Source organism: Lepidochelys kempii, chromosome 18, assembly GCF_965140265.1.
Source record: "Lepidochelys kempii isolate rLepKem1 chromosome 18, rLepKem1.hap2, whole genome shotgun sequence".
Classification (NCBI taxonomy): domain Eukaryota; kingdom Metazoa; phylum Chordata; order Testudines; family Cheloniidae; genus Lepidochelys; species Lepidochelys kempii.
Genome location: NC_133273.1, coordinates 23,433,304 through 23,450,199, shown reverse-complemented (window position 1 = coordinate 23,450,199; position 16,896 = coordinate 23,433,304). Strand labels below are relative to the sequence as shown.

Sequence of the window (16,896 nt, the reverse complement as noted above, 5' to 3'; positions counted from 1 at the left end):
CCTGCCATGGGGGGTGTTTCTTCCTATCATGGGACATTGTTAACCCTGCCTGTTGTGGCTCTGGGTGGTCTCATTATCATGGCTCTGGCTAGCTCCTGGCTAGTCCTGCCCGTGGTAGGTCTCCATGATATCTTGTGGCAGTGAGTTCCACAGGCTAACTATATTGGGGGGCCCACCTTCTCCCAGGACTCTGTATGACCCAGAACTGTGCAAGGGAGATTTTTCCCCCACCCCACCCCACTCTGGGGGGACTAGCACCTAGGAGCTGCCGCCCTTCTCCCCACTATGTAGCCCTGGGGGAGAACTGTGGAGAGCTGCCAGCCAGAGCCCCAGTGGGTAGGACCAGAACCAGACAGAGCAGGGGCCACTGGGTATTCCGAGACCTTCCGACAGTTTGACCGGACTTTCTCTGCCCCCGCTCCCCCTGGTCTCTTCACCTCAGCTTCACTCCACACCTGCACCCTTACTCTCCCCTCCCCTCTCCCGTCCCCCTCAACCCTGCCCCTCCCTTCCCTGTTCTTTCCATGTAGCTGATCCCCTCCTACGTAACCCCCCCACCTCCCCAAAAGAAACAAACCAATAAATCCTGACACTGACATGCCGTTTGCTGCCATCACGTAGGTCCCTGCTGGTGCGTTCCACCCTGTGTCTGTCTGGTCTATTGCGTCTGGTGGCTCTTTGGGGCAGGGACTGCCTGCCCCTCTGGGGTTCCCTCTGAAAGAACCTGCCCCTCTGGTGGGCCCCCCTCTTCCTGCCCCTCTGGAGGGGCCTCACTCTGACACCCTAGGGGCCCCCTTCTGCCTGCCCTCCAGGGGAGCCTCCTCTGCCTGCCCCTCTGGGGGCCCCTCTCTGCCTGGCCTGTAGGGGCCCCCCTCTGCCTGCCCCCTCCACAGTCACTCACACGATCAATAATGTTCACTGTGCACCTGACACCCCCAAAGACGGGGACGGGGGCAGCAGGCCCTGGTAGCGTCTCCTCCCCCACCCTGGCTGTGACCTAGCTGCCCCCCAGCTCTGTGACCCAATGGCACAAAGCAAAACTCTTGCAGGCTCCACTGCCCAGCAGGCAGGCCCCGAATGCAGAGGGTGCAGGCACCTGTGTCCTGTCTGTGCCTAAAGCTCCCCCCCATTTGCGGGCACCAAGCCCAACCCCCACCAATGCTGAGGAGCCCAGCCCTGCCCTCTGAGAAGAGCAGCATGACTGCTGGGCACAGGGACAATGCAGGGGCCGGGCAGGGGCGGGGGGTCAGGGGAGCCTTGCAGAGCCTTGCAGGGGCGGGGGGGTCAGGGGGCCTTGCCTGCCCTAGGGCAGCTGGATGGGGGATGCGGCAGGATCCGGGGGGTCACCGCGACCAGCTCACACAGATTTAAGGGACACCGCCTCTTGTCTACATGAGGACGTTCACCGTATGCAAACACACTGTTTGCGAGCGAAGACAAGGAGGGGGCCTTGGGTCTGGTGCTTTACAGCAGCACGGCTGAGCCACTCCTGGGGCTCTTGAACAGCCTGGCTTGTCTGTTCAGCTACCCTGGGCTTTGACTGGTGGCTGGCTAGGGAAGGGTTAACCCTCTCCCCCTGGCTGGAGGAAGGAGCCCAGCTGCTGCCTCTGAGTGCAGGGATATTGGGCACAGGGCTGGGCCAGCTGTGGGCCCTTAGGGCCACCTCCCCAGCTCTACAAAAGGAGGAGGTTTGAGGCTGGGGAGCTTGATAGCAAAAGGGAGGGAGGAAGGATGGATTGATTGATATTGGCAGGAAAGGGAGGGGGATGCTATGCAGTGGAATGGGGGGGCCCTCAGAGGGGCAAGCTGTTTGACTGTTCCATGCTAACACACCCTGCAGAAGGGGCTGGCCCCACAGCCCCTCATGCTGGTGACAGGGCCTGCAGGCAAACAGCCTTGCCACTGCCAGGCACAGGGGCGCATGGTGGGTTTGGGCTGCAGGCTTTGGCAGCTGGGCCGTGTAATTCAGGGCCGAGGGACCCGCTACTTGCCTTTTTCTCTGGGGGCCTGCTTTCCTCCAGGCTGGCGGGTGCATCCCCTGCTAGGGAGCAGGCAGCTCCAGGCTGCCTCTTCTAACCCTAGCTGAGTTTGGGGACCCCCAGCAGAGCGGCTTCCCAGGGCCCCTCTGCTTGCTCAGCCAGGCTCTGGGAACAGTCCCCGAGGGCTCCCTGCGGCAGGAGCACGGTTCCATTCCAGACGCATCCGGGCTCCCAGAGGAGGGTACAAAGGGAAGGATCCAAGTGCAGCTTCTCCAGTGACAGCTGCAGAATAAAGCCTTGGGCTACAGGGTGCCGTTCTGCACTGCCCGGCAGCCACGGCAGCTCCTCATCAGGCCGGTCTGGGCTCCGGCTAGTGCTTGCTTCGAGATGCGGTTTGGACTGTAGCTTGGGCTCGGATGCCCATCCCCCTCGCTAGGCTTTGGGGTCTGAGCTGCACCTTCAAAGCGCTGTCTATACCGCTATTGTCAGCGGGCCAGCGTGAGCCCCACTCTGGGAGCTGGGCTGGGGACCCCCTGCCATAGGCTGGGCGGACAGACCTAATGGCTCCCCGGTCACTGGCACCGGCGATCCACTGAGGGAATGCTGAGGCATGTGAGGATCTGAGAGTGTCGCTTCCCAGGGGTCAGCGTTGTCTTTACCAAGAGCTCCCACATCCCAACCCCCACGGGCCACTCAGAGACAGACCCCGCATCACCTGAAGTGCTGTATGTGGCAGCCAGAGCCACAGTGCCCAGTGGGGACAGGAGCCAACTGGCCTGGTAGAGTAGGTCAGCAATACCGCCTGCTCAGTCTGAACACCCCACTGCCTCCGGCTCCCTGCTGCGGTATGCATGTGCCAGCCCATCTCCAGCTGTGCCATCCTCGGGGCACAGGGAGAGCTCCCCAGCAGGGTCCCCAGTGCCAAGAGAAAACCCAAACCCTGGCAGCTGCTCCAGAAGGGAAGCAGGGTCAGGAACAAATAACTGGAGACTGTTTATGAGGTGTGTTGCACAGAGGAAGCTCCTACTTGGCTGCCATGGGGCCCAGCTCCAAGGGGGCTGCAGGGCTGGGTTTGCCTGAAATTGGCGTCACTCAGACAAACCACTTAGAAAGATCAAAGTGTAGCATCCTGAGTGTTAATGACACGTCCCTTTTTCTCTGACACTTTGCAGCGGTACCCTCCGCTCTCCCTCCGGCTAGTTCAGGTGACAAAGGTTAGGCACCAATTCACAGTGGCAAAGGAACCAGGACTTGAACCGCAACAGCCAAGCTGCGTGTCCTGTGCCTACTTAGAACGGAAGCTCTTGGCAGCAGGGACTCACCTCCTCCCCTGTCTGTATGTGACAGAGCTAACCATGGCTTGTTGCTAGTCTCAAGCCTCTGAGGGTAAATGGCAGCTACAGTAAGGCTGGTTGGGAGGTATGTCAGCTGACTCGGTGTCTCTCTTTACTGATCCCAGCGCCCACCTGTCCCCCTCCATGCACGAAAAATCCCAAACATCCTTGTGTCACAATCATAAACCTGCTTGGGCGAGGCTGCAAGCTGGCCAGGTGTCCCCATGTGCCCCGCAGAGAAATAGCAGGGACCATGTACAGCAGAGTACCTGCATAATCTTATGTATGTTAGCCTTTGCCTCCCCCCCTCGCTCAGCTCCTAGAGACAGGGACTAGTGTGTGTCTGAAAGAACAGCCCCACATACGGTGCCGCACCCAGACTGCCAGAGCTAAAGCCTTTTGCAGGGTGTGCTCTGATGAGCTTACCTGTTCCCACTCATTTTACATCGCTCTTGAAGCCCTTGGGGCGGGGGGAATTCTGAAAACAAACCAGCAATTTTACTTGACAACCCTGGGTTCCTCCCTCGTTTGGCAGGAAGCTGCATTACCAGCCCACAGATCAGAGCCCAGGGTGTCAAACCAGCCAGAGGAGGCCCCGAATGTGCGGCAGAGAGCTCTGCAACTTACTTCCAGTGGAAGAAGACGAGCGGCGCTGGCTGAAAGAGGGCACCTGAGTCTCCGTTGGCAGTGGAGGGGGTGGGGGTGGAGGACAGATGTTCTCAGGAAGAGGAGGAGGAGGGGGAGGAGGGGGAGGGGGCGTCATCTCCCCAGAGGGCTTGTTCTCAGCTGCACTCCCATTGTGCACGTTGTCGTCGTTGGAAAGAAGAGACGCCTTAAACAAACCAACAAATAAATCCATTGAAAACAGCCAAAGAAAGGTCCAGCAAGTGCGACTGTCAGGCGATGCTAAACACTCCCTCCCGCTGTCACCCTGCCAGCTGCTGCCTGTGGCAGGGCCTGAGGGCCTCCCAGCTGGGGCTGTGATGAGTCCCCTTGCTGGGAAGAGCTGGCAATGGAGGCCAAAGCCCACCCCCCCGAGCAGGGCCAGCAGGCAGCTTCCCCACACGCTGCTCTGGGGCAACGCAGCAGGGGCTGGGCCCCAGGCAGCTCTGGGCCCCGGCTGAGGCTGCTGGCGAGATCGCCAGTTCATGCCAGCTGCGGTGGTGGGCTTTGCGATGCGGCCATCTGTGCAGTGGGAACTGGGCTGAGCCCCCCCCTCGCCCCCCAATTCATTTCATACAAGCCCTGGAGAGTCACCAGCACTGGGGTTTGGATGGGTCCCCGAGAGGGGGAGTCTGTGCTTCCCAGCCCCTGGGCCAGGCAGGTCCATGTCTGTACGAACAGGATCTGCCTGGCGGCCTGCCCTGCCCAGTCAGACCCGCTCAGACGCCGGGAGCTCACTCAGGAGTTCAGGCTCGATGCCCTGAGGGTTGGGGGCCCCAGAGAAAAGCAGCTGAAGGGTGGATGGTGGGAGCAACGGCCCTAGCGGCTCACCTCCTCGCTGTGTGCCATCTTCCAGCTGCCAGGCTGCTCCCCCACACTGTTGTCGAGGTGTTTGTAGTAATCCCCAGTGCTGGGCTGCTTGCTGAAGTTCCGAGATTTCCTGCTGGAGTCGACCCGCCGGAGGCCTTCCAGGCTGCTGTTGTGTGTCGATAACTGCAAGCAACAAGGGGTAGCAGCGTGTGCACGGGAGGGATGGGGAGGCCCCTGATGAGAGCAGGGCCCCATTTGCTGGGTGCTGTCAATACATGGAGTGGGAGACTGTCCCTGCCTTGAAATAGACAAGGGTGGGGAGGAAGGAGCAGCTTCACCCGGCACGGGTGGGAACTGGGGTCCAGAGACACAATGTGACTTGCCCCGGGTCATGCAGGGAAACTGAGGCCAGACCCTCCTCCACAGAGGCATCATTTGCTCCATGGCACACCTCGTAGCACTGCACCCCGCGCGCTGGTGAATGCCACCAGGGCTATTCTATTTCTTTGGATCATTGGAGGGTCTAGGAGCCCCAGTTATTGCTCTGGACCCAATGTGCTGGGCGCTTTACAGACATCGAACAAAAAGGCACTCTGGCCATTGTCCATTGACCGCTCCAGTGCCACTCACTGGGAGACGAACACCTGGAGAAATAACCCGGTTCTGAGCTGCTCTTCAGTTGTTTAATCATTTCCATTTCCAGCACACAGCCAGCAATGTAGTTTGCATTAATATCTCCCAGAGCTCCTCTGTGCCTCTCGTGCGATAAATAACAAAGTAGCTGAACGCAGCCCGGCCGATACTCCATGTGTGGAGCTGGGATACAGACCGCTGAGCCAAATGCCACATTTATCAGCATTAGATACCCCATCCGTTCTGTGACGGTGGCAGGTTTAGGTCCCAGAGCAGGAAACATCATGGGTAATTTTCTAGTGAACTGAAAAATCTCATTGACTGTTTTAGGTTTTCCTGGTGTGCTCATCTCTCTAGCGTCTAGCTGCTGAGGTGAGAGCAGGGGAATGCAATTCCATAAAGCCACGGAGGGCCCTGAGACCTGCCCTGCACGCAGCACTAAGAACCTGGTTGAATCTTTGCTTTCGTAACCCCTTTTGGGGAGAGTTTAGGACCCACAGCACTCAATCCCAGCCCCTGCGGATTAGCTGGGGCAGCTTATCCCTTTGCAAAACCAGCGGAGCCGGGCGCTTCCCACAGCCCCAAACTTTGCTTTCAGTGGCCATGTTCTTACATAACGGGGCTGGGAGCAGCAGCTTTAAATCGCCTTGGTGCAGATCTCAAGGGCTTTGTGCGCAGAACAGCTGAGTGGCCTGGATTTTTTTATGAGGCAGGTGATAGCACAAAGATCCTTGGAAACAGCACTAGCTGTTTTCCAGAGGCTATTGGAGCCTGAGCCAGGGTTCATTACTCTCCAGAGCGTGATTCCTCATGTGCATGGCTACAGGGACAGTTACCAGGCAGTTCTGCTGGGCGAGGGGGCAGAGTGCTGAGCCGGGGACAGCTCTCTGCGGGACAGCCTCAAGCCGGGGTAGGGAGGATGCCGTGATCACACTGCGGGGACACAGGACGATGCTGTAAGCACCTGCAATTGGAGGCTGGCCTTGAGCCCTTGGGGAGCTGGCCTGCATTGCTACAAGAGAGCTGCCCCAGGCCAGGTTTGATGTGCTCTTGGGAAGAACTGCCCAATGGTTAGGGCACCAGGCTGGGACTCAGGAGACAAGAGTTCAAGTTACCACTCTGCCATAGACTCCATGGGTGAGTCTGGCTGTGTCTTGTTCCCCCTCTGTGGAATGGGCTCGCTCGCCCTGCTCTGCTGCACACCGATGTGGTGGGGTAAATACATTAGTGATGACGAGGCACTCAGAGGGGGGACAGATACATACCAGACCTAGATCTCTGCCCCTGTGGAGCCAGTGAGCTGGGAACACAGTAGGGGCCTTGTGCTAAGCCACTGGGGCACGAAGAGTCTCCCCTTGCCCAAGTGTGAGCCTTCCTGCAACCAGACAGGGGCAGCCCGAAGAGACTGCTGCCTTGGGGCTCGCACACACAGCACAGCTGAGAACTGCTGGTTGCATCTTTGCTAGAGAATCTCAGAGTCCCTGACTCCAGCTCACAAGCTTTTTTGTTCCAGAGGCCAGGCTATTTGCATTCATCTCTCTTCCCCCTTGCATACGATTTTGCATGGCCATGATTTGTATGACTGGAACGTTAAACAGACCAATCTGCATTGGTAATTGCCTACGTGCTGCTCACACAGTCTCCTTTGGACTCAAAGCCAAATTCTGCTCTCAGTTAAATCAATCACAATCCAGAATAATGCAACTGAGGTCAGAATGACAGGGTTCAGAGTAGCAGCCGTGTTAGTCTGTATCCGCAAAAAGAAGAGGAGGACTTGTGGCACCTTAGAGACTAACCAATTTATTTGAGCATGAAGTGAGCTGTAGCCCACGAAAGCTTATGCTCAAATAAATTGGTTAGTCTCTAAGGTGCCACAAGTACTCCTGTTCTTTTTGAGGTCAGAATGTGGCCCTTAGCAAGGAAATACAGATCCAATGACACCTTGGCGAATGCACAGCGTGGACACTCAAATGCCAAGGGGCTGTGTTCTCCAAACAGACCCAGAGATTTTGGTGGCTAGTGGCAACTGGCTCTGAAGTCCTGCTCTGTGAGTGAAGAAAAGACGCTTCCTTGACTGCCTCGCTATCCACTGCTGCTGCAGGCCTCAGCTCTGGCCAGCAGCTGATGCAAAGCGAAGAGGGCAACTGCTAAAGATGGCAACTCTTGCCAGCCTCCTGCGCTCTGGGTGTTGCAAACAAGCAGGCTGGTGGCTGCATTGAGGAGATCTCTCGCTTTTTGTTCCCAAAATATAAATGACCGGGGAGGATGCAAACCACTAGTAAAGAAATGCTAACGGGGCGGCAGCATGTTCCAGTACCGTGGCCCGGCTGGGCACTGGTGAGCTAGAGGGCTCACAGATGAGCAGAGATCTGATTGCCTGATGTGCTGCAGGAGCCCTGCTAGCCAAGGCCCTTGCTGCAGCCCTACCGACCCTCATGCGAGCCGCACAGAGCTTTGCTTCCCACGGAGATAAGAGATGTGTGGGGGACAAGGGCCCAGCTGGCCGGACAGCATGTGAGCGCAGTGCTCCCTTCCTCCCTGACAGACGCCCCCGTGTTACTCTGCGTACCGATATCAGGGGGGCATGGAGAAAACCATGGAGGATGCATCGGCTCAACAGTGCCGGTGATGGAAACGGAAGGAGAGAATCAAACATGCTAAACACTCTGGTGCCAGCCACAAAGCCCACGCGTCCTCCCCAGAGGAAAGGGGCCACGAGGACAGACAGACAGACAGGGGCCACCTGCATCACTGGACAGCCCTTTGCGCCTGAAGCTCCTACCTCCCGTCTCGCTGGGCACTGCACACAGAGGCCAGCCAGGCATGAATTCATGTCATTGTTGGTAGCCCCGTAGGATCAGCCCCATACCTGCAGGGATGACTGGGATGGCTCCTCAGTCCTGCCTCCTCAGGGGCATACGGGGTGGGTCACAGACAAGGGGGGAAAGTGTCCCAGGAGCCCCTTACCGAGACACCAGCATCCCCCTCATGAGCTGCACAGTTGTGGTGCTAACAGGAGACCCCCCAGTCCTCCTCCTCCAGTCCCACTCTGCTCCCTCCACAACTAGCCACCGTCATTGCAACAACATAAGCACACTCCAGCACTGTCCCACGCAACCCGCCACCTGCAGAAGTGCCCTGGCTGTGTTCAGGGCCCACCCTGCAGAACCCAGCCCCAGCCTGTAGCAGGGCACCAAACGCTCCCTGGCCCAGCGCTGCAGGGTGAAGGACCAGGGCGTCCGTGGGAGTGCAAAGCAGAGGGAAAGAGCCCAGCAAAGACCCTCCACCCCCAGGCAATGTCTGTAGGGTAAAGTAAAAGCCCTTCTTACCTGCGCCTAGTGAGGCTAAGACCCACTGAACCTGCCAGCCTGAAACAAAAGTGCCACCTGATACCTGGCCTCAGCACACCTGCTGATATCTGAGCCAGCCTCTCCGGTTACAGCAGCTCTCGAATGAATTGCCCACACCTATCGGCTCACCTGGCAGTGACATCACTTGAGAGTCACTAGCCAATCATGGGGCAGCAGCTCCCATTTCTCTTCACAAAACTTTAACTAAAGATTAACCTTAAAATGGGCATCTCAAAAACCTGCTTTGCACACAGCATCCCTGTCCTCTGAATCCTTAATGTGGTTCTGGCCCACCCCAGGCTTGCCCCCCGGGACCACTGGGGTGGCCAATGCGAGCCCCGAGCCCCAGGAGATGCCACTGGCCTTGTCTGTGAAACACCCACAATCTCTGTGCCTTCCGCACACATGCAAGGGGCGGCCCCGGACCTGAGGACATCCCAACCTAAGGCAGGCCCAGTCCGCATCCTGGAAAGGAGCACTGGGATCATGACATGAGTGCAGCTGTTGTGTGGGTCAAACGCCAACCTCAGCTGCGCCATGTCTGCCCTGCTTTCACAGAATATCAGGGTTGGAAGGGACCTCAGGAGGTCATCTAGTCCCACCCCCAGCTCAAAGCAGGACCAATCCCCAATTAAATCAACGTGCCGATGGGGGCTGGCGTGGCATGGCATGGCTGCATCGCTGCCAGTGAATTTCCTCCGGGCACACAGAGCCCCCAGCACAGGCCAGCTGGCGCGAACGTGGCCAGCTCTGAAGCAGTGCACGGTTTGGTCAAGCCCCTCCAGTCTGTGCAGGCTTTGTTGAAGAGATGCTCGCTACGGGCAGGGTGGGGGGCTTAAGGAGGCTTCTGCTTTCGGAGGGGTTTGACAAAGGGACTGAACGGGCCAGGAATAAATGTAGCTGGAAATGAGAATGTTTGTAACCGTCAGAGGGGTGAGGGGTGGGATCAGCCTCCCAATGGCAGGAGCGGGGGCCCTAATGAGCTGGCCATGTTTGTGAAGGGGGTTAGATGACGGGGCTGCCTGTGACAACAGGGGCTGGACTCTGTCACCCGGGAGATCCCGCCCAGGCCTGTGTCCCTCGCTAAGTGCAGTGTGATGGTCCCCATGCCAGGTGGCTGAGCCCTGCGGCTTTGCAGGGCACTTGGCCCCCTTTGGCTAACGCTGCAGGGGCTTTGCTGGCTCGTTGCAGGACGGCTCCTGCAGCCCTGGCGATGCCACAGCTGGGTTCCCACTGACTGCAGAGGCAGGAGGAATTGGGGGGTGGGGGGCTGCTCACCTGTTGTCTCTGCCCATCAGCACCAGAGACCCTGGCTCGGACTCTGCCAGCCGCTCCCCCCTCACTCAGCCCCCTGGGTAAGGGCAGGCCCTGCCCACACTCCCGCTGGTCCCAGCCTGGACAGGGTCCGTCTGTTATGTCTGCACCTTGGTGCTCCTTGCGGGAGATGCTCCCGGGCTCTGTTATTCCAGAGGGGGCCAGTGCCCCGTTTCCCTGAGCTCTGAACCCCCGTTCTGCAGGGTGGGTAATTGCCGGCTCCCCATGCTGCTCTTTCCAGTTTGACCGTCTCGCTACCCAGCTCGCATTACCCTGGCACCCTCCCACTGGCCCGAAGTGCAGACACATCTCTGGCAGGCATCTCTCAGCAGCACTGCGACAGGCATGGCTAGCATTACATTGGGCCCAGCCCCTGCCTGCCACGCTCCCCTCTCCGCACTGGGCGCTTGGCCCAGCCCCCAGGAGCATGTGTGGGGCGCCACAGCGGCGGGGCTCGCGGGTTCCTCACACAGAACAGCCCGGGCGCCAATGCAGTATTTATCGTCTGCGCTGCAGCAGCACCTGCGGCCTGGACTGGGAATCGGGGCCCTGCACTGCTGGGTGCTAACACGCGCACACAGACAAAACAGGCCCTGCCCAAAGAGTCTGCGAACGACCCAGTGGAGCAGCCCCTGCCGTCTGCGTGCTAAAGGCCCGGGTCCCGTTGGGCGGCTGGGAGCAGGGGGCAGGCCGGGTAGGGAATGCTGGCTCTCTGCTCTAGCCAGCTGTCAGCTCTCTGGGGCAGGGGCAGGGCCCAGCTTTCTGTTCAGTGCCTGGGCAATGGCCCGTGGCTGGGACTCCGACACACTACGGTAATACCAATAACTCAGAATCCTGCGAGAAGCCCAGTCTGTTCCCCAAGGCAGCAAACAGGCCTGCATGACACTACTCTCCACCCGCTCCATGCCCGTCAAACCTCGCTTGGCGTAGCCGCCCTGATGCACCCTCGCTGCTGCTCTCCACGCTGCTCGGCAAGCAGCGGGGACTCCCTCGCCCACTGAGCCAGACACTTCCGCTGTGTGAGGCTCCCCTCCGACCCTTGCTTCTCTGGGAGCCTTTGTGACCCCATGAATGGAGGGTGCGCTAGGAAATACAATGGTGCTAAGCCACTGGGCAGCAGTACAGGCATTCGCCGGTGCACAGGCGAGCTGAGTATTTATTGACTTTGCTAATCTCAAAGCAGCTGGACTAATACCCGCCTCTTATGGTTGTGCTGCCCAGAGACACAATGAGAACAACTCTGGGGAGCTGATAGTAACACAGCATGGGAGGTGGAGAAAAATGTCCTGCACCCTGCACGCTAGTCCCTGCAGACTCTGCCACTTTGTAATCACCCACTTTAACTAGCTTCAGTTGGGCACAAAACATCTATTTAGATATAGCTTTACAGGTTATTGTGGGTCCAGCAGTTGCTGGTGATGGAAGGAGGGTGCTGGTACACAGGTGGGCTAGGGCAAAGGATCTGATGTCTGGGGGGAGGAGTGTATGCATGAGAGTAAACCAGAGGATCACAATGGCCCCTCCTGGCCTTGGAATCTAAGAATCTATCATTCAATGACCTCACTTTCCAAAATGGTGAGCATCCAGTGGAGAACAATGGAGAACCCCTCTCCCACGGAGAACAATGGAGAACCCCTCTCCCATTGAGAGAACCCCTCTCTCATTCAGAACAAAGGAGAACCCCTCTCCCACCAAGAACAATGGGAGCCACTGGGTGTTTGTGAGCTCTGGCTGCTGGGCTGGGGTCACTGTCCCCTGTGGCAGGAGATAAGCCAGATGCAGCCTAGAAGGATACAGCTGGGGTTCCCAGAGGAGTATCTGCAGCACCACAAGGCTTAACAAATGACAAAAGCTGGTGCTGATCACAGCGTAATGTGGCTCAGAGCAACAGAAGCAAACTGCACTTGGGTGTACGTCTGTCCCCCAACACACCAGTATCCTGCTAGCACGTTGTCCCCACCCCAGCCCCACGGCAAAAAGCAAACCCAGCAAGAAGTCCATCACCATAAAGGAAATTCTGAGCATGGGAGCTGTAACCAGGACACGCCTCCCTGCCCAGACATGCCCCCGTGACTGCCATAGGGGAATGCACATGGGCATCGGGCTCATGGGGCCAGACTGGAGCCAGTGCTAGAGGAGAAAGGCCCTGGACCAGCGCAGGAGTCAGGCCAGAACGTGCACTCTCTGCTGGGAGCGGCAGGGGCATTCAGCTACATCAGACCTGGTCCCCTGTCCGGAAGGGGAGCTGGTGGCTTGTAACCTGGGTGGCCAGTTACTGGAGCGGGCCTGGAAGTGGAAAGGGGGCGAGGGCGAGAGTGCCATCTCCTCACGCCATCTCTCTCCTGGAGAGGGCAGCTGGGTCTCCCTGCGCGGCTTCACCCCCAGCCTCCAAGCTCTGCCCCTTATACCCTGACTGGGGTTTCACCCCCCGCCTCGGCCCCCAAGTATAGAGGGATCTGCCCCTTATGCCCCGCAGCAGGATACATTTTACAAGCCCAGCCCCGCAGGGAGCGTAGCGCCGTCACTGGCCCCGATGCCTGCTCTGCCAGCCGGAGCGGAGCGTGGGCCAGCATTGCGGCGGTCCTCAGCCCAATCGAGCGAGCAAGACACCAGCAGGCCCAGGACAGACCGCTGTGACTACAGCACATCGCAGGGGCAGCACGAGGTTCCCATCCTGTTTGGTCGCAGCTGCCAGGCAGGGGCGCGAGGAAAGGCAGAACCCCTCAGGCTGGTCCCCATCACGGACACCCTTGGGAGCGGGGAGCCATGGATCACACGAGTCTCAACGGAAGGGCTGAACTGCCTCTGCTACCAGCACCTGCACGAAAGGCCTCTCAGCCCCAGGCCATGCCGGACGCCGGCTCCAATAGCCGAGAACGTGGCATGCCAGCCGGCTGATGTACACACTGCATGAAAGGCCTCTCAGCCCCAGGCCATGCCGGACGCCGGCTCCAATAGCCGAGAACGTGGCATGCCAGCCGGCTGATATGCACGCTGCAATAGCCATTTAGCCCCAAGGATTTCAGACGTGTTGTCTGCTGCATGAGGTGGCGTAACAGGGCCGGGACGCGAGTGGCCATTTCCTGGGCAGGGATCCCGTCCCCCATGCACCCCAGGAATGAACAATGGAAGAAGGTGAAGCACACAGAGGTTAGCACCTCTCCCGACTGCTGTGGCTCCGGAATCTCCCTCATCCATAACGGCTCACACGAGCCCTCCGTGGCACATGCAAATGTACTTTGCAAATGTACAATAAGGCCCAGTGGCACCAGGGACTCAAAGTGATTCTTTACTAGATTAAAAAATAAAACTGCCCAAGCCACTGTGTGCACTAGTCTTGCAGATGGCGGCGTGCGGCAGAGGGGAGAGGGCAGCATCGGCTGGGAGGGAGACAGCCTGGGCAGCTCTCCCCGCACTGGGAAGACGTGCCCCATGCCTGGAAGTGGCGTGCGGTTCCTGCCCTGCAGCGTTTGTGTCTCACCTTACAGCCCTGGGCATTTTTGCCCTATTCTTCTTATTTGTCTATTTCATTGTCAAGTGGCTTTTTCGTTCTCTGCCGGCTGGCTGAGCTGCTGGGCTCTCTTTTCTCTGGGCTGTGTGTTCAATAGTTAATGAGCCTCCAGCTGCAGGGATCATTATCTGGGCTAAGTCAGACATTGGACATGGAGGGAGCATGCAGGGCAGGCATCATTAAAGCTTCCTCGGAGGGGATACATTTCCAACCAACTGATACTCCATGCAGGAGGGCAATTTCCCTGGTTGGATGTTCCCCCCGGGAGCGGCACATCCGCCTGGGGTGGGCTCTCCTCAGGGGGCACCGGTCCATGGGAAAGCTGGGTAAAGGGCTAGAGACTCACGTGGGGGTGCTCCAGCTCAGCTGTTACAGGAGCTGTCTGGCTCTGGGGGGATTTGTGTGTGTGAAAGGGACAGTGTGGTGCAGGGGCCACTTCTGGCCATTTGCTACTCCCCTTGCACCGGACACCCACCTAGGGCCGGTTGTCCAAATTCGGCCCTACCCTGACTCAGTCTGCAGGACTGGGGCTAGCCCCAGGCCAGTGTCTGCAATCAGGGTAAGACCCATCGATAGCAGCTGGAGCTCCAGTCCGGGGTTCGGTTCAGAGGGAAGCAGGGTCTTGGGCTCGCCCATGGCCATTGGGCTCATTTCAGAACACATTGGCATGTCAGCTCTGCTCTGCTTGCTGGAACATCCGCTGCCTTGGGCAGCCTCCAAACAGCTGTGCCCCCAGGCGCGATGGCCTGAGGATAGCGGCACGTCCAGGAGGCAGTGTGGCTAGGAACTCTCACAGCACCTGCTGCTCAGTGCTAGGGCACTGGAAAACCATAGCACTGAGTCTGCGGGAAACAAGGGTGTCCCCTGTACAGGGTGGGTGAGCAGGGATAGGGGGGTCCTCAATCACCCAGGAGGTGGGGGATCACAGCTTTCCAGACTGTGGTCCAGCTTTGCCTTGTGCCTTCTGGGGTGTTTCCCATCCACCCAGGCTGCCCATCCACCCCACAGGGCCCAGCCAACAGAAACAGGCATGAGAAGTCCCCTGCTAACGCACTGCCAGTTAAACGCGTGCCTCTCACTGCCAGCCCCACAGTCCCCACACCCAAGAGGAGCCTGTGAGGCTGTCGGAGTGCCATTACACCTGCCATTCCTGGGGCTGGTAGGTGCTGGCTTTCAGTCTAATGTCCAGCAACCCAGAGCCTGCTCCTGCCAGGGCTTTCCAGAGGAAACGCTCCTGTCCTCGGGCCAGGACTCGAGCTAACTGGAACAGGAAGCTGCTGCTGGCTCTCAGGAGCCCAGGAGCCTTCTGAGCGTTGAACTGTCGCTTCTGCACTAAGCTGCCAGGGGGTCGCGTTGCAGAGAAACTGGACACTTGTGTATTTATTTTCTAGCAACGTCATCTGTGCTATGCTATTGCAGCCAGCGAGGCCCTGAGCATTGGTTGTAGCTTCTCAGCTCTGCAGCAGGATTCTTTCCTTAGTTCAGGACTTGATTCTTGCACGAACGCTCACTCATGTCAGAGACCAGACAGCGCTGCCAGCTACTCCCTCATGCCCAGAGCACCGCCAGATAGGCCCTTGCCCGGCATCCCAGGGCATGCCATGGGGCTGTGCACCACCGCAGCCCTGGGCACCCAGAACTAGAGCCCTCTCAGCCTGGCCAGAGAGGCAGCTTCATTCCAGTCAGTCTCATGTGTCACAGGTGGGTCCCAGAGCCCAGGGATGTCTGTGTCAAGGGGTGTCTGTGCTGAGGCCCCTGCTGCCCCGGAGCAGGCCTGACTGGGAGGCCCTGCCGTCCAGGTTCTGTGCTGGCAGACAGCACCAGGCACATGGCCGTGAAGTCCCAAAGGGCACCACATTCACACCCTCTGTGTTCATGCCTGTGCCGACAGCCATGCCTCATCCCAGCGAAGAGCATGGGGGCAGGAGGCAGGGAGACTGAACTTGCTGCACCCTGACAATGGTCCTTGGGGCCGAGGCTCAGGGACACAGACCAGGACCAGCTGCTGCCAGAGCCATTTGGTGGGGATGCAGAGGACGTCAGCCTCCAGGGCTGGCTGTGCGGCACTCTTCAAAGGGGGGTGCTGTCCCTGGGGGCCAGGCGCAGCCGGGGCAGGCTCTGGACAAAGGGCAAGGTTAAGCTTTTTGCTGCCTTCTGAGCTGTAATCGCCTCCTTCCAGCCTGGACGAGCCCTTGCGCAATTAGGCAAATTAGAAACTCGGCCATCATGTTTCCAAACGCAGCCTGTGGGAGAGGTGCGGATGCCAAGGAACTGCACAAAGAGCTACTGTTGTGGTTCCCAGGCTCCCGGCCTCCCATCAGACAGGCACTCCTCACGCTCACCTCTGCAATCGCCCACAGCTGGGAGCCCTGACGATACCCAGGCACTGAGGGCAGGCTGGGAAAGCGCCAGCCATGTCCCGGGAAGTGAGGGGCTCATCCTGCTCCCTGGAATACCGGGGTCAGGACTTAGAGGCCACTTTTATCCCTGGCTAATAAACATTCTTCTGAGGAGCAGAAACCCCTCAGACTGCAGTACGGGTCTGGGAAGCCCCCAGCCAGGGCCCAGACCCGACAGCAGCAAGGCCTGGGAGCACCCGCAGCAGGGGACAGAAGCTCGTCCCTTTATCCCTCGTGCAGAGGTGACTCTGGTAGAAGAGCGTCCCCGCACGTGGAACGGGAAGGGGGCAAGCCGTGGCTGTGGGCGAAGGCTGTTTCCCAGGGGCTCTGACAGAGGGTGTGGCAGCCCCCTGAGGGCAGAGGGCAGACAACAGACAAATGCCCAGGGCCAGGCTCCAGCATCAGAGGCAGAATTTTACCAGCTGTAAGTTGCCCTGCGGAGCAGACAGGCCACATTGCAGCCAGGACTGAGCCACGGGGCAGAAGCTGGCCTCTCGCTCTGCTGCTGTGCCGAGCCCCGCCCTGTGCTGGCCCCAGCCTAGAGAAAAGGCTGGGCAGGGACAGCGGCACTAGCCCTAACCTCCCCACCCCACGTCCGCACACGTTACGAGAGCTTCGAGCAGAGCACAGTCAGCTCCTGCGCCTCACCCCTCGTCCCACCGGTTCCTTGCCTGCTCCCTGCGGCACGCTCCAGGGAGACTGCAGCCTCTTTGGAGCCCCCTGTCTCTTGCTCCGAATCTGTACAAGGGGGCCCCGCTCCTGTCTGGGGCCTCTGGGTGCCACCCATCAGCAGCAACAGCTGCTCACACGCTGAGTGGGCATTTCCCACGCAGGCACACCAGGGCTGGGACTCTAGCCACAAGAGCCAGTGAACGTGCCATCGACGGATTGATCGCGGCTCTG

General features: G+C 59.0%; 1 protein-coding gene across 2 annotated transcripts in view; it reads right to left on the bottom strand.

Moving 5' to 3' along the window:
* The window catches only part of ESPN (espin), a 78,113-nt gene that overhangs the window by 23,654 nt on the left and 37,563 nt on the right, over window positions 1–16,896 (bottom strand). For both annotated transcript variants that reach the window (XM_073316602.1, XM_073316603.1), the window contains exons 8-9: window positions 4,808–4,969; window positions 3,941–4,145 (exon numbers count right to left, since the gene is read on the bottom strand). In XM_073316602.1, coding sequence (XP_073172703.1) covers window positions 3,941–4,145; window positions 4,808–4,969 — 367 coding nt within the window. The remainder of the gene's footprint in view (window positions 1–3,940; window positions 4,146–4,807; window positions 4,970–16,896) is intronic.